The sequence below is a fragment of the Canis lupus genome, chromosome 18 (genome assembly GCF_048164855.1).
Source record: "Canis lupus baileyi chromosome 18, mCanLup2.hap1, whole genome shotgun sequence".
Lineage (NCBI taxonomy): Eukaryota > Metazoa > Chordata > Mammalia > Carnivora > Canidae > Canis > Canis lupus.
Genome location: NC_132855.1, coordinates 24111619 through 24139005, shown reverse-complemented (window position 1 = coordinate 24139005; position 27387 = coordinate 24111619). Strand labels below are relative to the sequence as shown.

Here is a 27387-nt window from a genome sequence, read left to right as displayed (position 1 = left end):
CGAGGCGCCCCTGTATTTAATTAAAATAAGGAGTGGGGCACAGCAGAGGCCAGAGGAGCACTGTTGTTCTTAGTGGATGGAGCCAGAGGAGTTAAAAGTTAAGCCTTGATTGCCTGGGTCTGTGAGAATTCAGCATGGAATGTCTCTACTGTTTCCTGGGATGTCTGCTTCTGGCTGCGAGGTTGCCCCTGGATGCCGCCATAAGTGAGTAAAGGAGTTTCTCTTTTAACCCATTCTTTGTCCACTGAAGTGATGGGTTGTCTGAAGTATCCTTGTCTAAGCCAGAAACTTAACTTCATGAAGATCCTCGGGAAGCTTTCTTGCTCATTTCTTCGGAAACCTTTGGGAATGCTGAAACTATAGCAAAATGCACCCCAAACCCTGCTCCATTCTTGGCTTCAGACTCTGGGAAAGTGATAACCATGCAGCAGCCCCTCTCTTAGGGAGCTTTTTTCCCCATTGCAATTGCTACTTTCTCTCCTGCCAGACACTGGAAGGGTGGAGATGTGAGGGGAACAGTCTCTGGCCTGAGAACAAAGCAAATGCCACCCACTAAGCTTCGTCTAGTTTCTATCCAGTAGTGGAGGGAGCTGGAGTGAAAGGGGGCCCGAAATCTAGAGATAAGTTCACTAAACATCCCAGCCCAGAAGCTGTTGCTGGTCCTGTTGAGACTTTCACAGACCTGCAGGAGCTTGCTGCCTCTTGAGTGAGGTTACTGAGAGAAGAGCCAAAGCCCAGGCTCTCTATTCTAGTCTCACATTAAAGACTGGGAACTTTCTAACAAGGCTGTTGCCCAGATCACTGAGAGCAGACTCTTCGGAGGTGGGGTTGGAGCCTCCTTGTTTAAAAAACTGCTCTTGCAGGACACTTGAGTAGCTTAGTAGGTTAAGTGTCTGACTCTTCATCTCAGCTCGGGTCTTGATCTCAGGGTCCTGAGTTCAAGCCTTACAATGAGCTCCACACTGGATGTGGAGCCTACTTAAATTTTAAAAAAAAGAAGATGAAGAAAGGAAGAAAAAAAAAACCCTCTTGTGATTGGAATGCAAAGTAGGGTTTTGGCCCACTGCACTTTGTGGCCCATTTGTCCTGTTCCGGGGATGGGTGGCAATGGTGGGAAAAAGAAGTAAATTATACACCACCCAGAAGGTCCATTCCACTTCATTCCAACAGAATAGGGACATTCACTGGATGAAAACTTCAGGGGTCTTAATTTTTGTCAGACAACTCCATGGTGCAGGGGTGGGACGATAGGTGTAGAGAAGGGGTCACCGTGTATAATCACTATACTGGCTGCTGCGCTTACATCTCTCAGGTAGTTCCCACACCACCTTTGTAGAGCACGTGGTCCTCTCCTCATTTAACGGGTGTGGAAACCAAGAGCCCAGGTATTGCTTTTCACCTGCTGGGCCCACTTCTTCAAGAGCAGAATCTTGGATACATGATCTACACTGCCTGTGCAAACCCTCTTTTCTCTCCTCTTCCTCCTTGTGGGAAGGAAAATTCCTTTAAATAGGTTGTCCTTGCAGGGGGCCATCCCAGCAGGAGTACTGGGTTGAGAGAGGAAGAAGGGGAACCACTGGTACCCCCAGAGACCAGGTGAGTTTTCCCCAGACTGGAGAGGGCCAGGCAGGGGTGAGGCATGAGAGGGGAGTATGGGGGCTGCAAGGCCCCCAGGGTAAGGGCAAGGGTAAGGAGCAGAGTGGTCAGAGGCTGAGCCCTGAGCCTTGGACCATGTGGGTCCCTGGAGACCCCTTTCCTGCCATCTCCTGTGACTGGATGGAGGAAAAGCCACCACCTGCTTGATGAGGGAGCCCAGATGCAAGGATTTCAGCAGGATGCTAGGCCTGGGATCTGGTGGCCTCAGAACAGTCCTGGGATGCTAGCGCTGGGATGCTCATGTTTCCCAGATGGGGATCCCAGCCACAGACAAGGCGAGTGACTTGCCCCAGGCTCCACGGCTATGAAGAGGAAGAAAGCGCAAGCCAACTACTGTCCTTCCTGCAGTTGGACAAACTTGGGTTCCCTGCGGGCTGGACCACAAGTAACTTCACACCATTGAGCTTTCACTTCCTCATTTGCAGAACTGGGTGAAGGGGGTTCTTGTGAGATCAGCAAACAAGATGGCTTGGGGTGGGAGTCCTACCGGGTAGCAATCGTCTCACCTCCAGGTAGCTCCCAGGACAGATTCCCCTGGAGTCTTCAGTCCTGGGAGCTGGAGGGACAGAGAAGTGACAGTCAGTGGGACCCTGTGCCTAATGCTAGCCTTCTTCCCACCCGTACTAATTTGCTTTGCTCAGTGAAACAGATTAGCCTGAGGTTAAATGCTGGCTCTCAGTTTGAAAGGAGTCCCAACCTATTAGGCAAAAGGTAACGAAACCTAGCATTCCTGTCTTCTCCTGCCCCAGACTAAATATTCTGTTCAGAAAAAATAAGGATGGGTAGAATTTACCATTTTTTTAAAATTTAAATTCAATTTGCCAACATATAACACCCAGTGCTCATCACATCATATGCCCTCCTTAATGCCTGTCACCCAGTCACCCCATCCCACCACGCACCTCCTGCAACCCTTTGTTTCCTAGAGTTACCTACCATTTACATCCTCATGGATGGAACTGGAGGGTATCATGCTGAGTGAAATAGGTCAATCGGAGAAAGACAAATATCACATGGTTCACTCATATCTGGAATATAAGAAATAGTGAAACGGATCATGAAGGGGGGAAGCAGAAACTGAGTGGGGAAAAATTAGAGAGGAAGACAAACCATGAGAGACTCCTAACTCTAGAATTTACCATTGCATCAAACACCAAGGGATTCCTTGCCACTTTCCAATCATAGGCCTGGTAAAAAGGAGGCAAGAGCAGGTGTTGACGAAGTAGTTAACAACCTGGCCACCACCTCTTTGCTGGTGGACAGAGCAGAGATTCTAGAGTGGAGAGAGAAAAGCTGCAGTGGTGCTGGGTGTGATTCCACTTTCCTTCACTTTCAACCTCCCCTCCCCTACACACTTTTTTTTTTTCTTTTAAAACGCACTTACTCTTCAGTGTGTTTTGTTCTTTTTTTTTTTTTTTTTTTTTTTAAGATCTTGTTTATTTATTCATGAGAGAGACACAGAGAGAGGCAGAGGGAGAAGTAGGCTCCATGCAGGCAGCCCGATGTGGGACTCAATCCTGGGACTCTGGGCTCAGGCCCTGAGCCAAAGGCAAATGCTCAACTGCTAAGCCACCTAGGCATCCCTTGTTCTATTTTTTAACTCAACTTTTTGAGGTCATTATAGATTCACTTGCAGTTCTAAGAAATAATGCAAAGTTTTTAAGAAATAGAAATCTGCAAAGAGATTCCTCTGGATACCTTATCCAGTTTCTCCCAACGGTAACATCTTGTAAAACTATTGCTCAGTATCACAGCCAGGACATTGACACTGATACAGTCAAAATACCAAACAGTTCCATCACTACAAGGGTCCCTCATACCCTTTTGTAGCCAAACCAACTTCCCTTCTCCACCTCACCTCCTGCCCTGGCAACCAGTAATCCATTCTGCATTTTATTCTCGCTTTAAGATATTATGATAGAAACATTATAGTATGTAACTTAGGGGCATTGGCTTTTTTTTACTCAACATAAATTATTGAAGTTGTTGCATCTATCAATAGTTCTTTTTTATCACGAGGTAGCGTTCCACAGTATGGATATACCACAGTTTGTCTAAACATTCACCCATTGTAAGACAGCTGGATTGTTCCAGTTCGCCACTATGAATAAAGTTGCTATGAACATTCATGTACAGGTTTTTTGGTGACCATATTTCCATTTCTTTGGGACAAATACCCAACAGTACAGTTTTTTGGTTGTGTGTTACTTACATATTTAGTTTTATAAGAAACTGCCAAACTATTTCTCAGAGTAGCTGTGCCATTTTATGTTTCCACCAGCAATGTATGAGTGATCCACGGTCTTCACATTCTTGCCTACATTTGATGCATCACTATTTTTTTATTTAGCCATTCTGATAGGTGTAGAGTGATATCCCATTGTGGTTTTAATGTGCATTTCCCTACTGCCTAATGATACTAGACATCATTTCATGTGTCTCTTTGCCATTTGTATATCCTCTTCAGTGTAATGTTTGTTCAGGTCTTTTGTCCATTTTCTAATTGGATTGTTTTTTAATGTTGAGTTTTGAAAATTCTTTATATATTCTGGATAGCAGTCGGTTACAGGCAAAGTGGTTTGCAAATATTCTCTCCCATTTTGTAATCTGCCTTTTCATCTTCACATGCTATTTCACAGAGCAAAAGTTTTTCATTTTAATGAGATCTAATTTATCATGTCTGCAGGGTCAAGTCAAAGAATTCTTGCCTAGCCTCAAGCCTGAAAATTTCTCCTATAATTTTACTTTCTCACAGCACCATTTGTTGAAAAGCTATCTTTTGAAACTCCACTGGGCTGTTTTTGTATCTCTGTCAAAAATCAGTAGGGCATATTGATGGGTCTGTTTCTACATTCTCTATTCTGTTCCATGGACCCATGTATCTATTCCTTGTCACTATTCCAGTTTGTATTTTTCCTTGATTTCTGACATTTAAAATCAGAGGAGAAACCTGTCTTTTGATTGGTTCTGGAAACACTGACTTTCTCTCAGGATCTGAGGAAGAGGAAGACTCTTTGGAACAGTGGGGGGGAAAGTCAGTCCTGGGAATCAAAAAATGTGAATCTTCATTTCCACTCTATTAAAGGTGACCTGAGTGAATCCTGTCACCTCTCTCGGCTTAAATTTCCTCATCTCTAAAATGAAGTGATTTGAAATAATGTTAGTTCATTCCAGATTGAATATTTTACCACTCCATGACTTAACTTGAATAAATATCAAGTTATAAACTTATTGGAAAAAAAAATAAAATAAAATAAACTTATTGGAAAAAAATTTATTGATAAACTTAAATTTATTGCCTTCACTTAGTTTTCCAAATAAAAACAATCTCCCAGAGTCATAAGACATTTTCTTTTTGTTTTATCTGGTTTTTGTCTGATTTGGAGGGCCAGAGAAAACATGGCCTGAGGTTGATCAACACAGCCTGCTTAGTAACAAAATCAAGACCAGAAACCAAGTTTTGTAACATTCACCCATTGTAGGACATCTGGATTGTTCAATATTCATTTCAATATTCTTTTCCATTCTATCTGTCTCCCTTATAAGAAGGAAATAACAGGCTTTTCCCTCTTTCTAACAAAAAGGAGAAATAAAAGATAGAGGTTAGTAGCATCCATTCAAAATGGGTTCTCTGAGCACCTACTAAATACCACACCTGTGGAAGTCCTCTTCCAGTATTTGAGAAGACAATATTTCTGGCTTTATGGATCCAGATGACACAAAAGCATATGAATTGATGAGAGAACAGTTTATGATACTGTATGATTAGGGGATGGCTATGGGTTACAGACAATTGAGCTTTTCGCTGTAACAGAATACTCAGAAAGGTTGAGCAAGACGCTTGTAATTTAACCAGTCCAGAGGCAGGCCAGACTAGAGCAAGAACTCGATAACACCAAGAACTTTTTTTGTGTGTGTGTCCTTCCTCTCTGACATCCTTGGTGTGTTGGCTTGCTTTTTTAGATTTGTGTCTTCATGGTTACGTATGGCTGTCACAGTTCTGAGCATCACATTACTACCTTACTATCTCCAAAATCAATTATGATGTGAACAAAAATGGAGTTTGTTCTTTTTAAATTTTTTTATGAGAGGAGGAAAACTTTCCCAGATGCCCTCAGAGGACTTCCTCTCAGTTCTGATTAGCCAGATTCTAATCCTTTGCTCCTGCCCATACTCTAAGGAAAGCTAGGAAACTGAGTCTTTGGAATTTTGAACTGGTATAGTAGAAGCTCTAAAATAAGGGAAAGAAAAAAGTAGGGGTGCAGCCTGGAAATGGCTATTAGGCAGGCAGCCAACCAGTCTGCTGCAATCCTCAAAGGAGAGAACAAGTGACCATTGGAGTTGTCGGGCAAGGTAGAAAGACAACAACTTGAGATTATTTTTATTTTTTTAAGATTTATTCATGAGAAACAGAGAGAGAGGCAGAGACATAGGCAGAGGGAGAAGTAGGCTCCATGCAGGGAGCCCGATGCAGGACTCGATCCCAGATCCCAGGATCACGCCCTGAGTTGAAGGCAGGCGCTGAACCGCTGAGCCACCCAGGTGTCCCAAACACTTGAGATTAAAAAGAATTTCAAAAGAACTAGAATTTTATTAACCCTGGAGCAAACCCACAAAACAAAAAGATACAGCTGATGAGCCAGAAGTGGAGATAAAATGGATTCCAAAAAAAACCCACAAAGTACAGGAAAAGAAGAAAAAGACATAAAGAACAGATGGGACAAATAGAAAAATAAGATGGTAGGCTTAAATCCCACAATATCAATAAATACATTAAAAGTAAATGACCCCATAAGAGACTCTTTTTTTTTTAAGTTTTTTTTTTTAATTTTTTTTTTTAAGATTTTATTTATTCATAGAGATGCAGAGAGAGAGAGAGAGAGGCAGAGACACAGGCAGAGGGAGAAGCAGGCTCCATGCTGAGAGCCTGAAGTGGGACTCGATCCAGGGTCCCCAGGATCATGCCCTGGGCTGCAGGCAGCACTAAACCACTGCACCACCGGGGCTGCCCCCATAAGAGACTCTTAATCATAGGAAACAAACCAAGGATCGCTGGAGGGGAGGTAAGTGGAGAGATAGGGTAACTGGGTGATGGGCATTAAGGAGGGCACATGATATAGTGACCATGATATATAATGAGTACTGGGTGTTACTTTTTTTTTTTAAGATTTTATTTAATTATTCATGAGAATAAATAATTCACAGAGGGAGAAAGAGAGGCAGAGACACAGGCAGAGGGAGAAGCACGCTCCATGCAGGAAGCTCGATGTGGGCCTCGATCCCAGGACTCCAGGACCACGCCCTGGGCCGAAGGCGGTGCTAAACCGCTGAGTCACTCAGGGATCCCAGCACTGAGTATTATATAAGACTGATGAATCACTGACCTCTACCTCTGAAACTAGTAATACAATATATGTTAATTAATTGAATTTAAATAAAATTTAAAAAATAAATGTAAGTTACCTAAATACTCCAAATGAAAGGTATGCTGTGTACCCGAAACCTATTTAAATATAAAAATATATTTCCATTAAAAATAATAGGATTGGGATCCCTGGGTGGCTCAGCGGTTTAGCGCCTGCCTGCAGCCCAGGGTGTGATCCTGGAGACCTGGGATCGAGTCCCATGTCGGGCTCCCTGCATGGAACCTGCTTCTCCCTCTGCCTGTGTCTCTGACTCCCTCTCGCTCTCGCTCTCGCTCTCTCTGTCTCTCATGAATAAATAAATAAAATTTTTTAAAAAATAGGATGAAAAGAGATTGTACTAATTAACCACTAAGCATTATTATCAAAGTATTCTTCAGAATAAAGAATATTAACAGAGATAAAGGTCAATTCCTAATGGTAAGAGGATTAATTTGTGAAGACTCAGCAATTCTAAACAGAGCTTCAATATACATGAAGCAAAAACTGACAGAACTAAAAGAAGAAATTGGCAAATTCATAATTATAATTGAAGATGCCAACATTCCTCTCTCAATAATTGAAGTAACAAATAGAAAATCAGGAAGGAAAAAAAAAAAAAAGAAAAGAAAATCAGGAAGGTGGAAGTCTCAAAACATTATCAACCAGCTCTTAATATAAATGATGTTAAAAAAAAATTAAAACCTGTAGATTACACGGTACATAGGGAGCATTCACCAAGTCAAGCCATATACTGGGCCGTAAAAAAGTTAGATTGTTTAACAGTGGGCTCTCTAGTACTGGTATGCGTCTCTAGGAAACCCGGAGGCATTCCTGAGCCTGGCATTCTTTTAGCCAAGAGAACAGGTAAGAGGGGAAAAGATGCCAAACCTGATCTGAATATCAATGGCATCAGCGTTTTCCTAATGATAGCATATCAAGTCCAAATATTCAGAGAATATGTATTGAGAAAGCAAATAATGGCTAAGAAATACCAACTTTTAAAATTTTTCTTTGACTCATTTATTTTAGGGAGAGAAAGCAAGCATGAGACGGGAGAGGGGACAAAGAGAAAGGAAAAGACAGTCTCAGGCAGATTCTGCACTGAGTGCAGAGCACAATGTGGGGCTCGATCTCACAATCCTGAGATGAGGACCTGAGCCAAAACCAAGAGTCGGATGCTTAACTCCCTGTACCACCCCGCCCCCCCCCCCCACCCTTGACTCATTTAAAGTACATAAAGAGGGTCTAAAGAGTTGGATTTAAGCTCTTTCCAGTAGACTTTAAAAACCTCTGTTTGACATATTGGAAATATTAAGTATGACTTTCCAACCTTATGAAATGAGAAGTTGCTGTAAATATTGTTAGGTAAGTGGTAAATGAAGAATGGGGTAGACAAAATAATTTGTTTTTCAAAAAAAAATAATAATTTGTTTTTCAAATATTGATATAGAATTTCACGATGTGCTGAGCAATGAAAGAATTTCTGGTTATCTGAGGGAGCACAACCAACTAACTGGTTGGTCTTCAGATGAAAATGACTGGAATGAAGAACTGTATCCAGTGTGGAAGAAGGGAGACTCAAGGTGGAAAAACTCTTGGAAAGGTAAATCAATTATTCGAGCCAAACAACTGTTATTTTCTATTTAATTTAGTTTCGTGGTTGTAGACTTGGAGATCCCCCGGCTTACGTTGCTTCTGTGAATGACAGTACTCTAGTTACCAAGTGGGAGGCACATGGATTGGGCAATCTTTTCTTATCTCAGTATTGTCACTAAGTCACATACACAAAGGTTTAATCCCTTTAGAAATGGACAAGTTTGTAGTTCTTAGAAGATTTTAGAGAGCACACAGATTTTACGCTCAAACCTCTTTCCATCATGTGGGAATGGTCCTCTTCAGAAGATCTGAGATGCTAGAGCAGTTTTGACCATCTCAAAAGTGTGGTTTATCAGAAAGTGAGTATCTTTCCATTCAAATTAAAGAATGAGTCCTTGAGTCATTGATTTTGAGTCTAAACAAATACAGACCCTTAATACTTGTTTTCTCAATCCAATTGAGCACATTTTAAAAATTCTAAGTAAATGTCCTTTCTATGGTCAGAGAATTCTTTAATTGATCTGACTTTGTGTGTGTGTGCCTTCTAGAATGTTGTACTCTGAAAGCAAAAGTTAGGAAAATAATCCAGAAGATAATTTATTGTTAAGAGGCATAAGAATGGGAGGACACTTGACTGGCTCAGTTAGTAGAGCAGGCAATTCTTGATATCCAGATCATGAGTTCAAGCCCCACACTGGGCATAGGGCTTACTTTAAAAAAAAAAAAAAAAGGCATAGGGAAGCTCTGGTCCTTATTAGTGGGTTTAACTCTACTTTGTTTATTTACCAGTGAAAGGAAAAAGATACTTGATCATTAACTTGTACTTTTTTATTTTTAAGATTTTATTTATTTATTCATGAGAGACACGGAGAGAGAGAGAGGCAGAGACACAGGCAGAGGGAGAAGCAGGCTCCTTGCAGGGAGCCCAATTCAGGACTCGATCCTGGGTCTCTGGGATCAAGACCTGAGCCGAAGGCAGACACTCAATCGCTGAGCCACCCAGGTGTCCCTAAATTATACTTTTCTATGTGTTAGGAGGCCATGTGCGGGCGATTCTCACCAGTGATTCACCAGCTCTTGTGGGCTCAACGATCACATTTGTGGTAGACCTGGTATTCCCCAGATGCCAAAGGGAAGATGTCAGTGGCAACATAGTCTATGAGAAGAACTGCGGAAATGGTAAGGAATGTTATTCGTGGAACAGTCTAGTCCTCCTAACTACTGGAGCCCCATCTCATGAACCTGAAGGCTCTCAGGTAATTCCGTAAATGCAAGGTGCTGTCATCCTATGTCGCCCCCGCCTCAAATTGGGTGACAGGGAGATGTTGCTCTACCCAGTTCCTACATCAACATTAGCCAAATCCGCTTGAGCAAACTGGTGGCTTTCCACTTGGAACTTTCTTCAAGAGTTACATTGCCATGCTCAGCTTTTTCTTAGTATCTAGTTGATTAGCCAGAGAATACCTTGTTGATTCTCAGATTTTGGTCTGATTACTTGGAATTCTTTTGGCTACTCAAACAATAGCCAATTTGACAGAAATCTGGTCAGATTAATTTCTATAAACAGGTATCGTTTAAGCAAATGTGTGTGGCTAGTGCAAATGCAAAGACGTGTATGTTTTGGTTTTGCTTTGCTTTTAAAGTAGGTAAGCTCTTTGTACATGTTAAAGAGCACAAATGAACACAAATGCATCAAGAGAAATTATTTTGAGAACTGCACATTCTCAAAAACTCTGAGCTAATTACTGAGATTCTTCAATCAGTGACAAGACTGGTAGATGCACTTATGATAGGATTTTATTACTTAGAACTTCTGTTAAACTGTCGATGCATTCATTTCTTATTAATTTATCATCTTCCTACTAGGAAAACATTAGATTCTGTGTAAAAAGGGTTTGATATTTTTAAAGTATTGTTTATTATTAGTAGTAATTTTTCTTTTTTCTAAAAATGCTAATTCTTATGAATGTTTTAAATGACACTTTAGCCCTCTGAGCATTTTTATATGAAGAAGTCCCTGTGAACTTAGGAAAATTTTTATATAATATTTATCACCACATAAAGAACCACTGAGTTGATTGATACCAAATGACTCAGGTGAAAAAAAAAAAACCTACAGATAGCAGTATCAATGTAAAAAGATTAAGTATCCCTCAGTTTGAATACAGTTGTGATGTGGAGATCCAATATTAAAAATAAATATATTGTGGTATCTCTAGAATGAATCTTTCTGAATAATTGCTTTATATGAAATTTTTACAGAAATACAACCTATAGGCAGAAAACGGACATGCCAAAAATATATACCATTGGATGAATTCTGAAAATTAAGGTTTTAGTTGTTCAACTATATTTATATTTATTGAAAAATATAAAAAGATGTTTAATTCAATGATGAGCGTTGAGCATTCTGAGCCCAGATGACAAGCCTGGGTTGTTTCTTTCTCTGTCTAGATACTGGTCCATCGCCTGACCTGTATGTTTACAATTGGACAGAGGAAGGCAGCTGGGGAAATGGTACCAACGAACACCATCATGATGTGTTCCCTGATGGAAAACCTTTCCCTCACCACCCTGGATGGAAGAGATGCAATTTTGTCTACGTCTTTCGCACACTTGGTTGGACTTTTTACAAAACTCCTTTAGCTTCTTCTTTACTTGCCCTTAAATTGTTAATTTTGTTCTCTTTTCTTATTCTATAATCAAGAATGCTAACATCAAGAGTTTAACAACAGTTACTCAAAAAAAAAAAAAAAAAAAAAAAAACAACAGTTACTCAATTAACTTTCCTTACCTAGGGTACAGGGGAAGGAATGAAAAGAAAATCTTGTTGTAGCTTTGGCAAATCTTTAGGACACCAAAGAATTAAAAGAAGGTAAAAAATGGATTCAGTTTTCTTTTTAAAAAGAAAACTAAAACTAAAAAAAAAGAAAAAGAAAAAGAAAACTTTTCTATTTCTTTCTGTCTAAAACAGTAACATGAGAAAATAGGAATAGTTGTTTGGCACACAGATGGGCATTTAATTTTTTTCTTTAATTTTTTGTTGTCAAAAGATTTTTTAAGAAAGAAAGTTATATACTTTGTAGGAAATTTAGAAAATGCAGAAAGTACCAATGAAAAATAAGTCACCCATAATTAACACCCAGAGATTATCATTATTAACATGATGGATTTTTTTTTTTTTCGCTAGTACTTCTGGGTTAATATTAGAGTGTATAGGGCAGCCCGGGTGGCTCAGCGGTTTGCACCGCCTTCAGCCCAGGGTGTGATCCTGGAGACCCGGGATCGAGTCCCACATCGGGCTCCCTGCATGGAGCCTGCTTCTCCCTCTGCCTGTGTCTCTGCCTCTCTCTCTCCCTTTCTCTGTGTCTCTCATGAGTAAATAAATACAATCTTTAAAAAAAACTTTAAAAAAAAGATTAGAATGTATACACGTTTTTGTTGAATATCATGAACATTTGAGTATATCATTAAAATTCTTTATGTACATTATTTTAATGACTGTATAATATTCCACTGTGTAGACATAACAATCTAACCACTATTCTTTTTTTTAATTTTTTTTTCAATTTTTATTTATTTATGATAGTCACAGAGAGAGAGAGAGAGAGGCAGAGACATAGGCAGAGGGAGAAGCAGGCTCCATGCACCGGGAGCCTGATGTGGGATTCGATCCCGGGTTTCCAGGATTGCGCCCTGGGCCAAAGGCAGGCGCCAAACCGCTGCGCCACCCAGGGATCCCTCTAACCACTATTCTTTGACAAAGCCTATCTTCTTTTTTTTTTTTAAACCACAAATGGTCTCCACTTTTGTTTTATTATTGGTGAAATGATTATTTTTAGGAGGAGCAAGTTTAGGTTATAACTTACCAAAGATGCTAAGTTCTTAAAAATGTCACCAGGTGCCACCTGGCTATGAATGTGTGAAAATTGCTACTATAATCATGCAGGCTCCAAACTTCTACATGTTTTTGTCTTTTTTTATAAATCAGAGGAAGTTTCTCTGTTCCATTAACTCATTTATAAGTCAAAACAACATATTAACAATACACATCAGTTTAACAAAGCACAAAATATAGATCAAATATTATGACCATCTAGTTAAGTCGTGAGTGAAGGCTGACTTTGTTTCTTTGCCTTTATGGCTCTGTCAGTCAACTCCCCAGATGCCATCATTTCTTTGAGCTGACCATTTGCATGGAGTCATGTATGCTCACCAACATTCCAGTCTCTCTTTGCCTCTTTTTAGTCAAGATGTCTATTAAAATCAGCTTTCAGCCCAGAAATTGCTGCTTTTCTAACTCGACTGTTTTGAATTTCCACATTCTGAAGTCTCAGAGTAAACAGATATTCTCCTTCAACAAATAGTTGCTTCTGTGGTCCTCGATGCCAGCACTAACATTTTCCCCATGTGTCACTAGTCCCCTGACTAGTCCCCTGACTAGTGACACATCTTTCCCCTCCAACCTCCAACCGAACCACCTCTGCATCTCAAGGTAAAGGGGATTCCAAGTCACATATCCCTGAGAAGATTAGTGTGTTTTTCTGATACCTTTGACCATTTAATAAACATGGTCTTTAAACATCCCCGCAAGCCTTCGTCTTACCACCCCTGTCATTCTAATCACACATCTATGCGGGGCCCCTCAATAGGATTAGAAAAATCCTTAGGCCTTAAGAGAGAGGAATTACTTTCTCCATCTAGCCAGTGGTAGTCAGATTTAGGTTAGGGCTGGAGAAGGAAAAAGAGTGAGTCAAGAATGTCCTAGAAATGTCTTTATAGAACTACTGCATTACTTTTTACACCTACCATACCCTGACCTTTTTTTTTATCACTTACTGTGTTTTTTTATATATTTCTATTAGTAAACGGAGGATCCTAGTCCAAAAGAAAGAAAGAAATTGTTTAATTATATAGCTGAAATAGTAGTATTGTTACAACAATAAAGTACATCTTTGGATAGATTTTAACTCCTTTGGATACCTCACCATTACATTGCATGAGTTTTCTCTGAAACACATGTATTTCAAGTGCCTGACCTCTTATTTATAAACATTTTTTATTTGTAAACTAGGGACTAGCAGTATTATCCCACTAAACAGCTCTTTTCATTTTAACCAACTATATACAATTATATTTATGTAACTGTGGGTTTGTATATAAGGTTTTACATCAAATGAGTACCATCTTCCTTTCTGAAGCAGCCAGGACCGCATCCCCATCCTGTTTTTCCTTTTCCAGAGCACTTTCTAAGTGGCAATCACTAGTCAAAAAGAAACAACAACTTCCTCTAATGATCACATAATGTGGCCAATAACTAAAAATTTCCATCCTCTCAAAGGTCAGTATTTGCAGAAATTAGGACGGGGTTCAGCAAGAGTTTCTGTAAACACAGCCAATGTGACACTTGGCCCTCATCTCATGGAAGTAATTGTTTACAGAAGACACCGACATGCATATGTCCCCATCGCAAAAGTGAAAGATGTGTACGTGGTAACAGGTGAGTGGTGTGAATTCTAAGGTAACTGATGGTGAGGCTGTTAGTTCTGGTGCTGTTAGTGGATTAAGAAAGAGTCAGAACCAAGTGATCTGGGCTCAGTTACAATTCATATTCCCTAGCTTATATGTTTAATTATATGGTGCTCCATCTGTGTTTCCAGAATAACTTGGAAAAACACTAGAAAACTTACATAGGAGAAGGGAAAATGATGCTGAGTTATCCCTCATTTTAATTTTTTTAACCTAAAAGCATTATTGAAGTCATCCACTTAAAAATCAAGCAATCACGTGTTCTTTTGGTTTTGTATATCTTTTAGATCACATTCCTGTATTTGTGACTATGTACCAGAAGAATGATCGGAATTTATCCGATGAAACCTTCCTCAGGGATCTCCCCATTATGTTCAACGTCCTGATTCACGACCCTAGTCACTTCCTCAATGAGTCAGCCATTTACTACAAGTGGAACTTCGGCGATAATACCGGTCTGTTTGTTTCCAACGCTCCAACTTTGAATCACACATATGTGCTCAATGGAACCTTCAGCCTTAACCTCACTGTGCAAGCTTCAGTGCCTGGACCTTGTCCTTCACCTTCACCCACACCTCCAAAACCCACTTCTTTATGTAAGTGCTTTCCAGGTGATCTTTGATGGAGGTTCCTTAAGAGCGCTTAAAAAAAAAAAAAAAAAAATAGGTTCTAATATATGTTACATAATTAGATCCCTAGTGTAAAGGATTGTGAGAGAGACTGTAGTGATTCCATTCTATACCTGAATATGGCAGAAAGGAGAGTCTGTTTAAAGTTATTTTGCAAGTAGTTTTGTGACTTAGGTGCAGTTCTTTGATCTTCCTCATTTGCATTGGTCCTTGTTATGTGTACAGATGCTGTCCCTGTCTGGCCTGTCACATTTCTGTTTCTTTCTCATTTCTTCTAGCTATGAAAACACACCTTGGCCCCTTATAAACATTCAGGCCATCCCCACTTTCTTTCTTCCCCCTCCCACATTTTTCCCCATCTTCATTCTCCTCCCTGCCCACATCTACCTCGTGTCCCATGAAAACACAACCAATTTGGAAAGCAATTTCCAAACGGCCCAAGAAAGAATGTACCTTGAGGGATCCCTGGGTGGGTCAGCGGTTTGGCGCCTGCCTTTGGCCCGGGGCATGATCCTGGAGTCCCAGGATCGAGTCCCGCATCAGGCTCCCTGGGTGGAGCCCGCTTCTCCCTCTGCCTGTGTCTCTGCCTCTCTCTCCCTCTCTCTCTCTCTATATATATATATGTCTATCATAAATAAATAAAATCTTTAAAAAAAAAAAAAAAGAATGTACCTTGAGAGTATTTCTCAGCTTCAGACATTAAAATTGTTCTGGATATATAAGGAATAATGAATTAAATCCCACACTCTAACAGTATATGAAGCCATTCAAGAAGTTCTTAAGAGTCTACCTTGGAAAGTGTTAGATTCCCTCTAATGCCCTACTCTACCCCACTGCGCCAGGAGTACATCTTAGCACTTCAGTGCAGAGGGGATGGTAACAGATACATTCTCCACTGGTCACAAGAGGGCGCCATCACCAAGCCCAGAGGAAATACTCCACCGTGATGTCCAGACTTGTTGCAATTCTTGTTTTTACCAAAACCTGTTATAGGTAATAGTTATAACAGTATGTTATTAACAAAATTAGATCTCATCAAATAGGTCATGTCTAAATCAAGACACCATTAATTATTGGTAATTTTGATTCATTCTTTTCCGAAATGTTTTAAATTACAAAATTAATGTATATTCCTAAATAAAAATTCAAATAGAGAAGTCTAGAATAAAAATGAAAGTCCCTATTCACATTCTCCTTGCAAGAGTTTAACCTTGTTAATAGTTGGAAGCTTTTCTTTCCATCTTTTTCTATGCATTTACAAATATATTCTATAAATATACATAGGCATTTTGTTTTAATATTTAAGTGCGTGAGCTCATGCTATGTATATGGTTCTATGATTTGCTTTTCTTCACTTAACACATCATGGACATCTTTCTCTTGTCAGTACATATAAATCTAACTCACTTTTTTCAGTGGCTCCATAGCATTTCATAGTATGTATAAATTTAGTAAGTAACGTGGTATGTACAGATGTATAATTTAACCATTCTTTTTTTGATGGTTAAGTTATTCCTAATTCCAGTTACAAATATAACTGCACCGAACAATTCTAATTGTGTAGCTTCATTCTGGTATTTCTGTAAGAGAATTTTTTCTATAAGTATTGATGGTCTTCTTTAGACATAAGGAGACGAGGTGTAAAATTCAAAATAAATTGCAGATGTCTGTAATATCTAGAACTGTCTAGAAATTCCTAAGTGGTAAGGAGTTTAATGTTCATTTATTCTATCAGTAGCCTATTTTAAATTGCATTTTTATTAAGCTAGCTTATTTTTCTTAGAATGTATTTATATCATAGCATGTATAAAAACATTTTTTAAGTCAGTGAAAGGGAGGGGGGATCCCTGGGTGGCTCAGCGGTTTAACGCCTGCCTTTGGCCCAGGGCATGATCCTGGAGTCCCGGGATTGAGTCCCACGTCAGGCTCTGGGCATGGAGCCTGCTTCTCTACCTGTGTCTCTGCCCCTCCCCCTCTCTCTATGTCTATCATGAATAAGTAAATAAAATCTTAAAACGTCAGTGAAAGGTATTTCAATTTTTTTAATTATTTCCATAGATTATATCATAAGATATTAGATAGTAACTTTATGAGTTATGTTTTCTAGTGAAGGAAAGCTGCCTCACTTTATCTAAAAGTGTTGTTAGATCGACCATAATCAACCCCAAAATGCTTTATAGTAACTGTGAGAGTTGAGGACAGGAGGGATGGGAATAATTAATGGGACTGGAGGAGATGAAAGTCATTTGAACTCCTAAGCGGGAGTATTTTCAGCGATGTGGATCCTATCAAAGGCATAGATTATAATTTGAATTAGGTTCTCTTTGTTTTTGCTAAGTGTCTTCATAAGAAAGCACAGCCACTAAATAGAAACCAAATGCAACCACATGGGTGAGACAGAACCAGGGTTGAAGAGATGACTCAGGAAACTGATTACATCATAGGGCAGACAGGTGTGCCTGAATTCACTTTCCTTAGCTAACAGTGAAAGTCTTAGCTTTCAGACTTTTGTGAGTAAAGTCTTCGCTTTCAGAGTAAATCTGCAGAGAACAACCTTTGTTAAGACTGAGGCTGATCAGTATAATTCACAGAGAGAGTTTATGCTAAAATACACGTCATGACACCGTTCTCTGGGTAACAGGGACATAAACCATGAATGAAGTCTGAGGTTCACCTTCTTTCCCATCTGTCTTCCCAGGTGTTAGTTTTTCTTCCATTAGTCCTTTAATTGTACCTTCACTTAAGATACAGGGATTTGGACTTAATAGATACATCTACAAAACTCCATAATCATTTTTATAAGCATTCTTCTAAAGGTAAAATCCTTAACTTATATCATTTGTTCATTTTTCAAAAGAAATTTTATTTTAAAAGATGCTAGGGTCATGATTCCATGTTCTAACTTGATGAATTCTCCCCATTAAGGGATCCAGTCATCTTTACTACCCAGCACAGAAAGTACCTATTAATGGCTCTAGAGCACATCAGGCCTCAGGATGGAATGAATGATTGTCCGATAATTTCCAAAGGACCACCCTGAAACTCCAGGGATATTTGAATCTCTAATGGCATCAGAACCTCTCTGAGCTTTACCCCAAGCACTGTTTTCCAAAGAGTGTGATGCAGCACTTGTTTCTAGAGAAGCTCAGAGAATCACGCAGAGAAGCCCCTCCAAACAAAGGAGAGTCCTGGGCACATCCATCCCCCCACTAAAGACTCAGAGAAGCCCTGGAGAAATCTCCCAATTGGCTTCCCTCCCACATGTCATGATGTTAGAGTCACGGCTCTTAATGAAGTTTCGATGTCCTTCCCCTAAACTGCATCCATTTTCATGCTTTTTGAAATTTTCAACATTGTATTTTCTTTCCAGTTTTTTCTTTTATTAAAGAAACATCAGCACCTTAATTAGAGCTTTTACAATTGTAACTAATAATAGAATAACTAATAATTAAATTATTTGCCCTAATCATATTCAATGAGTTATTTTCAAAAGTATCTGATATTCACTCCTTTCCTTCCCTGCACCTCAGCCCCTCAATAACTGCAAGACGTTTAGAATATAAGCTTTGGAGCCATGAGACACCCAAACAAAAGAACTGCCTTTTTTTTTTTAATTTTTTTTAAATTTATTTATGATAGTCACACAGAGAGAGAGAGAGGCAGAGACACAGGCAGAGGGAGAACCAGGCTCCATGCACCAGGAGCGCGATGTGGGATTCGATCCCGGGTCTCCAGGATCGCACCCCGGGCCAAAGGCAGGCGCTAAACCGCTGCACCACCCAGGGATCCCAAGAACTGCCTTTTTTCATGTTGCTTGCTTCTTAATCTCTTATGCACCAATCTTCACATCTGAAATTATGTATCTATGAATGTGATAGATTTCTGTTCAGCTATTAAGATATAGATATTCTGTCTTTGGACAAGGGAACTGCTATTTATTAAGGATTTCCTATGTGGCAGGCATGAGAAGCAGGTTTTACAGATCTTATTTCATTTAAATTTCATAGTTCAACCTTAGTAGGGCAATTGGTATTAGTTATGTCTTACAGATGAGCAAATTGAGGCAAGGAGAGGTTAAATGATATACCTGTGGTCTCAAACAGCCAAAACCAAGAGACCTGGAATTTGAGGCTCGAATACTTGGCTCAAAAATTGAAATAGGATCTAATCTATCCTGGCCTGCTTGATTTCATCATGATTATAACACACATTTTAACAGGGCTTCTACCTTTCATTTGATTCCTCTGTTTAAGGAAGATACAGGATTGTGTTTACTTACATAATTTAACAATTATGCCTCCTAGCTCTCACATCTCTATGAATCAGAACATATTTAGTTCAGATTTCTGCAGTATTTTTTTTTTAAGATTTTATTTATTTAGTCATGAGAGACAGAAAGACACAGAGACATAGGCAGAGGGAGAAGCAGGCTCCCCACAGGGAGCCTGATGCAGGACTCAGTCCCCAGACCCAGGGATCAGTACCTGAGCCAAAGGCAGACGCTCTACCATTGAGCCACCCAGGAGTCCCTGCAGTAATTTAATTGTATGGAACTCTTGATGTTTTTCTAAAGGGCAGGGGGATGATTAGATTTTTGGTTATCATGTATCTGTTTAGATTTGGGGTTATTAGGCATTATGTGCATCTTTTACATTCTCAGCAACTAATCTAACATCTTGTTATTCCAACTCCAGCATCTGCTGGTGACAACCCCCTGGAGCTGAGGAAGACCTCTGGTATAACCTGCCTTATTAACAGATACGGCTACTTTAAAGCCACCATCACAATTGTAGGTAAGAGCAGCAGGGGAAGGGTGTTAGAATCTCCCTGGGGCCACCCTTTCACTCTATTGACTCTGGAGGGGCAGGGGCAGGGGCACCCACTCTGTTCAGGGTGATGCCACAAGGGTACAAGCTGATTCCATCAGTTTCTAGATTCCCACTGGCCCACACCAGCCTTCCTTAGACTGGTAGAAATGAGTCCAATGTGAGGCCCATGTACTAAGGAGCCTGCCTGAAGCCTAGGTCCCCCACACTGTGCATTCCAGAACTCTGAAGGAAAGCAAGCAGCAAGTTCCCACAACCTTCATTTTCTTTCTCTAGCTGATTTCACAGAGTCACATTTCTTATGTGTAAGAAAGAGAATTGAACAGGGCTTCCATAGATGGCTCTGTATTATGGGCACTGCTCATGGGCACCCACAGAGAAGACAGGTAGGGGCCAAAGCCCAACCTGGGCATCCTGGTTCTGGAGATGGGAGCTAAATCCCCAGTGTGCACCCTGGGGCTGAGAGAAGTCTGCAGAGGCCTGAGACCAAGGGCTGAGTCTTCCCATGGAGGAGCGGGAAGGCCATGTCTCTGTTTTGTGTGGCTTTCTGATTTATTAAGGAATGGTTTGGTTTAGATTCTATTGTATTTTGATGTGTTTTCCTGTGGGGGTTGTTTTGTTAGAGGGAATTCTGGAGGTTAACATCATCCAGATGACAGATGTTCTGATGCCAGTGCCACAGCCTGACAACTCCCTGATGGATTTTGTTGTGACCTGCCAAGGGATGTGAGTACATGTCAGTCAGAGGAATGGGTTAAGGTCTGAGCAAAGGCCTTAACACCATCTCCCCCTTCGAAGTTGATTTAGATTCCTGGTTCATCAGTCAGCCACAACAAGGAAAGGGCCCTGTGAGGTGCTCTGAAGGCACACTTGTTTTGCTAGATTGAACAATGCTTATTACCTTTAAACTTCTGATGAGATTGAATAATAATTATTGATTGAACCCTTACTATGTTCTTAACATTTTACATATGTTCTCATATTGAAACCTTACCCAATCCTGAGTCTTCTCATTTTAGAAATAGGTCCACTGAGGCATACAGTGATTCCAGAATTTGCCCCCATTGATGGCAGGTACCTGCAGAGCATGGTTCACAGGCTATGGTCTGGCTCAGAGCCTAACACTTAGGCTCCCTGAGGTCCCTCCAAGTGATGGGAAGCCAGTGTGGAACAGCCATGTCCTAGTATTAATTAATAGCCATGCCCAATAATCCTGTATCTCTAAACTTTACAAAGTTTTTTCTAATGTATTCTATAATTTTACTTCCTATGGTTTGAACTATATAATAGACTAAATATAAGTTAATTAACATATAAATACAACATTAACTAAAAAGGCTAAAGCATTCACAAATTTACAAGTAAATTATAAATTAAGTAGTTAAAATGTGTATGTGTAAATGTATAAATTAATCAATAGAATGAGATGTTATAAAAATGTGGCCTTATTGATTAAAAGGATAGCTATAGGGGATCCCTGGGTGGTGCCGCGGTTTGGCGCCTGCCTTTGGCCCAGGGCGCGATCCTGGAGACCCGGGATCGAATCCCACGTCGGGCTCCCGGTGCATGGAGCCTGCTTCTCCCTCTGCCTATGTCTCTGCCTCTCTCTCTCTCTCTCTCTCTGTGACTAAAATAAATAAAAATTAAAAAAAAAAAAGAGAGAGAGAGAGAGAAAAAAAAGGATAGCTATAGAAGCTTTCCAGCTTGGGGAGAGGAGAAGGATGATGATGACAGAAAATTGAGAAAAAACTGATGAAGGAATGAGGCCAGCTGATGAGAGAGCGTGTCCTCCATGCCACCCACACCTCAGCAGAGCCAGCCTCAGAGTGTGGTCTCTCCATCCAGGAGGTCCACTAGAAAGTCAAACAGTAATACTTCATAGCCACATTGCCTTGTGGTTGTCACACCTCGTTTATTTTAATCCCAACTCCACCCCTAACTGCTTGTGTGACCTCAGGGTCATCTCCCCTCCCCCAGCTGGTTTGTCACCTGCTACACTAAGCTAATCTTACTTTCCTCATCAGGTCATTGAGAGAGATAGACAAGACCATGTCACACATCTACAACTTCGTGTCTTGCATGTAGTAAATACTGCATAAGCAGCCATTGCTGCTGTCCCATCTGCAGGGACCCAGGGGGCCGGCTCTGGCATTTAATAGTATCTTTGCTGCACACCTAAGCCACCTGCACCTGCAGGTATTCTAGGGAGCCCAGGCATGGAGGAATGACTTGGGCTTTACACAGTTTCCTCCAGTCCCCTGCCTTGGAGGGGTCATAATTTCTTCCTTCCCAACTCCCAGGGCCACATCTTTCTAAGGAAACAGGGGAAACAGTAGCTCATACCCAGGTTTGTTTAAGAGTAAATTATATGTGACAATTTGATATCAAACAGTTTGATATTCTACATCATATGCAAGAATAAAAGAGTAAAGTGAAATTCAAGTTAATTCTAGTGGAATTCAAGTGGAATTTCTAGTCAATTTTATAGACAGATAATGATTATGATTGTCTCTTCGAAACTGATACTACATCTCCCTCCCTTGGTGCTACTTGTGCTCTCAGGATGCCAACAGAGGTCTGTACCGTGGTTTCTGACCCTACCTGCCAGATCACGTATGACACAGTCTGCGACCCTGTAGGTGAGGACATGGGTCATGAGTGTTTGCTGACCGTGAGAAGAGCCTTCAGTGGGTCTGGGACGTACTGTATGAACCTCACTCTGGGAGATAATACAAGTCTGGCCCTCACAAGCACCCTTGTCTCTATCCCTGCAAGAGGTAAGTTTTGTTTTACAGTTTAACAAAGGTTTCATATTGTAGGTACAGTTGTGTGTCCTATACTGAAGCCATTCAGGGTTCACTATCAATGTCAACTTTATTTCAGTGCAAAAATCACTGAACTAGCATTAATATGGATTTGAAAGCTGGCATTAAAGTCCAACAGCAAATCCTACTTAGGGAAGCGATGAGAGAGAGAGACCCAATGAAATAATGACCAAAGATAAGTCTTTTGATGAATAAAATCAGCTGTGATCATGGACCAGTAATAATGGGATATGATCACTGCATACTCGAAGAGATTTATATTTCAAGGGAAAAGTATAAAGCCTAACATCAAAAAACAACAATGTTCTCCAATTAAATTATAAAAATGGGGATACTGGTATCCTGTTGTCATTAGGATCCCCCTAGGCAAACAAATGAAGCCAAGAAGAGAAACGAGAAACCAGGTGGACTCCTGGCTCATTTCTAGCTTATCATGTATCCTCTTTTTTTCCTTCCCAAAGTCTACCAAGCATAACACTGAAACAGTAACCAACTTATCTAGTCCTCAGATGTTCACCAGCAAATCTACCCTTTGCCTCCCTAGTGCTTCGAGAGGTGAAATGCTAGCAAAGTGGATTAAAGAATTTCGTTGAGAAATTTTCATTTGCTGGAATGAAAGATGAAATTTGTGCACACATTACAGCACTTATTTTGCTGCTTAATCTGAGTATTGTCAGGTATAGTCTAATAACTAACTCACAAAGAACTCCTTTGGATTTGGAGCCTATCTCATAAGGTAAAATGTACTAAAACATAGATTTACTCATTAACTTTATAAAAGGCAGCTTTAACCTCTTGAAAGAAAAGCTTAAGTAACCATACATATAATTATTTGTATTAGGGCTTATAGTTGGTGAGATTGAAGGTACAGATTTTAAAACAAAACAAGGCTGTAAAGGTGCCCTGCTTCCTCTAGTGGGGCCTGCTCTGTGGCCCCCCGATGGGAGGGATGGAGGGAGGGAGGAGGTGGGCCGGGGACCCTGGAACGGAGGGAGCTGAGCTCAGGGTTTCAGAGCTGTCACCTCCCGAAGTTGCTGTGGTTACTCATCTTGTGCTGGTGTGGGATGTTTTTAAGTCTTTTAGGGTCATAACCTATTCTACGAAGCTTCCTCAGTGCTGGCAAATCACTGCTCTCTTATCTAGATTAGATGTTTAGATATTTGCTTTCCTTTAATTCTTCTTGCAGTGAGTGATAACTTTAGATCATCTGAGCCGTCTCAAAATCCAAATAAAGGAAGCTCAGAAAGAGAGCGTTTAATCCAGGAAGAATTGTAACTTGATGGCTTGGGTTTCAAAGTCAGAATTTCAGAAATAGATCTTTGGTCAAAAGCAAACCCATGAACTTTTAGCAGAAATGACTTTTACTCATTGATTCCATGAAGCACCTGCAATTCTTTCAACAAATATTCGTTGAGCATCTACTCCATGCCCAACAGAGCTCCAGGCATGAGAAACAGAGTTCTAGACAGCGTGGGGAGCAAGGTGAAGAAGGTCCCTGTTTTTATGAGTGGGAAGAGACAACAAATAAAATAACAACACTGTGGAGAAGGTAGAACCAGGTTGGAGCACAGAGTGTGATGAGCATGGGAGAGAGGGGAAGAGGTTGGCTCTCTAGATTGGGAGGCCAATGAAAGTCCTACCCAGCCTGCAGCATCTGCTTGTGAAGGTCCTCCTCTGAACTGAAGCCTGAATTTCAGGAATGAGCAGTTCATTTCAATCATTATAGACCACTGGTAGGATTTGAGTTTTATTCTGTGCATAAGGGTAGTCACCAGCAGGTTAGAAGCATGACCTGATTGATGCTTTTAAGGATCATTCTGACTACCGAGTGAAGCAAGGATCATCGGAAGGTAGGAGTGGAAGCAGGTAGACAAGAGGTCCTCTCAGGGGAGAAGGCTAGTGGCTGAGACTGAAGTAGTAGCAGAGAGGATGGAGAAAAAATAGATAAACTCCAGTTACACTTGGGCAGCCGTGACGAAACTAGTTAATTTGCTGGTTTCCGGGAATACAGAGAAGACGTAATCCCTGCTTTGTGGTTCCCACGGAGCTGAACACTTAAAATGAGTCAGGGAAGGATATTCCCAGCAGAGGGCCTGGAGATTTGAAAGAGCAGGGGAGAATAGGCAACTCCCAGGATTTTTAGTACAACTGAAAGGCAGACAGTGGGAGATGAGGCCAGAGGGGTGGCCAAGAGGGTCATGGAGCCCTTCACCATGTGGGTGCTCCTGGGTCAGCTGATACCTGAGCAGGTGTCTCCAGGACATGATATGTCTCTTCTGTGCCCTTAACACAGTGTTCCGGACATGCTAACTCATTCTCTAAATGGAAGATAAGCTGACCCAAAGACTATGTATTATTTAATGGAAAAGATTACTGAAAACCCAGAGGGAGCCATATATCTTCTGATAGCTCCTTTCCTCATTTATTTAATTGCATTACAAGCAGCATGTCCCCTATGTGGAAGATGTCACTAATACTGTCTTGCTTCTGTCCTAAGACCCAGCTTCCCCTTCAAGAATGGCAAATGGTGTCCTGGTTGCCGTTGGTTGCTTAGCCATATTTGTCACTGTGATCACCCTTTGGGTATACAAGTAAGTTTCTGCTTTTAATACTTGAAATCACTATAGTATATTGTCAAAACTAAATTGCATATTTCTGCATAAATAGGCCATTTCCCCTTTTTGCTTGTAAACATTCTGCATAGGGGAGGAAAATCTTCATTGAATAATGAATACCAAACTAGACTATTAATTTTGCTGTGGTTTTCCTTTAATCCTAAAAATGCTACCAGACATCAGTAACTTAACAAAATTGTGTCAGCTTAATGTTTAACACATAATCACACATTATAGTAGGCAGGCACACTTCTTGCATGAACAAGGGACAATAACTATACTTTCATAAGACAGCAGTGTTTTAGAAGCTGTGGGTTGGATTAAATGGAATTAACCCTTTTACACTTGGCATGTAAAAGATTGTAGAAAGTAACATATTCCAGCTGGAGATCTTTTTTTAATCTACCACATTGTTTTCAGAAAACACAAGGAATACAACCTGATAGAAAATAGTACTGGGATCGTGGTCAAAGGCAAAGGCCTGAATGTCTTCCTCAACCGTGCAAAGGCCATGTTCTACCCTGGAATCCAAGAAAAAGATCCACTGCTCAAGCACCAACCAGGAACTCCTTAAATCTTCAGCTTTATTTCTGACAACAGCTCACTCTTCAATGCCATTTGTGTGAGCTGTGCCAGAGTTGATGACTATCAATTTCTTTTCCTAAAGATTATTGTTAAAATCTATATCGCGGCTTAGGGAGGTTCAAAGTTTTTTTTAATAGGCTAGATGACATTTTAGAGAAGTGGAAAGGAATTATGCTGTGCACAACCTCAGCCATTTTATAGAACTGATAAAACCAGTTAGCAGTGCTTTCTTTCATTGTGATTTATGTTTCATTTATGTCTTAGGTCATCAGTGGGATAGATATGCTACGTCCAAAGAGTAGGAGGAGAAGGTACTATTCACTAGAGTCTGGCTTAGGTTAACTGGAAGGAGAGGCTGGATACTTTCTAGCTTATCCGTGTAACCAAATACATAAAACCAATATATTCCTGTCCTTAAGATCATGTTCCAAGCTAACTGAATTCTACTTCAATGAACATGCATGAGATCCCAACAAAACAGCAACAGGCCAAACATTTAATGTGATGTGCATGGTTCCTACACTAAAAAATTTGTATATACTAACCTAATATATGGGTGTGAATATTTTCGTGACAACCTGCCCTGCTGAGATGTGTAAAGGAGTGGTATTCATTCATTTATTCCATGGACATTTCTTTAGTACTTTCTGTGTATCAGGCATGTTGCTAGGTACATGGCCTTGTACTCAGGATGGTGACACTCTTGTGTATATATCTGAATTTCTATACACTCTGGTGCAAGTATTTGAAATTATATATTATGATTTTCCAAAGAAGGAGGCCCCTGCTTTCCTAGTGGTTTCTCAACTTAAATGATATAGAGACTTGATCAGTAAGGATTTTACCTTCATTTGTAATTAAAGCTCTCTACCAGATGTCAGATAGGACATGCTTTTTTTCTCCTTCCTGAAAAATAAAGTGTGAAAAGAGATAAGATCTTGGAATTATAATTATTTTTCCAATTTATTATTCACCTTTCTATTGCATTTATAGGTTTGGACACATAAAAGGTTGTTTAATGCTGTCCTATGGAGCACTGATCATTTCATTAGTATTTTATATTTTAAAGTATATATAGTATGTTAAATTTCAATAAATTTAATACATAAATGTATATTAATCAGATCAATCTAAAGACTTTCTGTGAGCAAGCATTCTGCACTCTCTGAACAGTCAGTGTCATATTAAAAATAAAGGCAAGAAGATAGATCTAGGTCACAGATTAGCAAACTTTTTCTGTAATGGGCTAGGGAGTAAATATTTTAGATTACATGGGCCATACAGTTTCTGTTGTAACTACTCACCTCTGCTAGTATAGCATGAAAGCAATCATATATGTAATGAAAGAGCATGCCATGTTCCAGCGAAAGTATATTTACAAAGGCAGGTAGTAGGCCAGATTTGGTTCATGGGCCATAGTTGTTGACTGAGGTTCTAAACTAAAAAAGACCAAAGAGACACAGCAATCAAAAGCAATTTAGGAATCTAGATTGCATATTAGCATTAAAAAAAAACAGCTATGAAAGATATTCTTGTGACAATGGAGAGAAATTTGAATACACATTGGATACTAGATATGATGGAATTTAATAATTTTTAATAATTTTCTTAATTATTTTAATTATCCTTAATTTTCTTAAGGAGGAGTCAAGATTGTCTTACGCAGTTGGTGGACACCAACATTTAGTTTAGTTCTTCCATTTCATAGATGTCTTGGAGGC

At 40.1% G+C, this 27387-nt stretch overlaps 1 protein-coding gene across 1 annotated transcript; it reads left to right on the top strand.

Annotated features, from left to right (window-relative positions):
* GPNMB (glycoprotein nmb) lies at positions 1–26074 on the top strand. The gene is made up of 11 exons (XM_072783784.1): positions 1–204; positions 8512–8664; positions 9693–9836; positions 11112–11276; positions 13999–14157; positions 14474–14782; positions 19510–19608; positions 20265–20367; positions 22204–22418; positions 24964–25057; positions 25502–26074. Exons 1-11 carry the CDS (start codon positions 135–137, stop codon positions 25653–25655), a joined length of 1665 nt encoding a protein of 554 aa, XP_072639885.1. The 5' UTR covers positions 1–134; the 3' UTR covers positions 25656–26074.
* The last annotated feature ends 1313 nt before the right edge of the window (positions 26075–27387 follow it).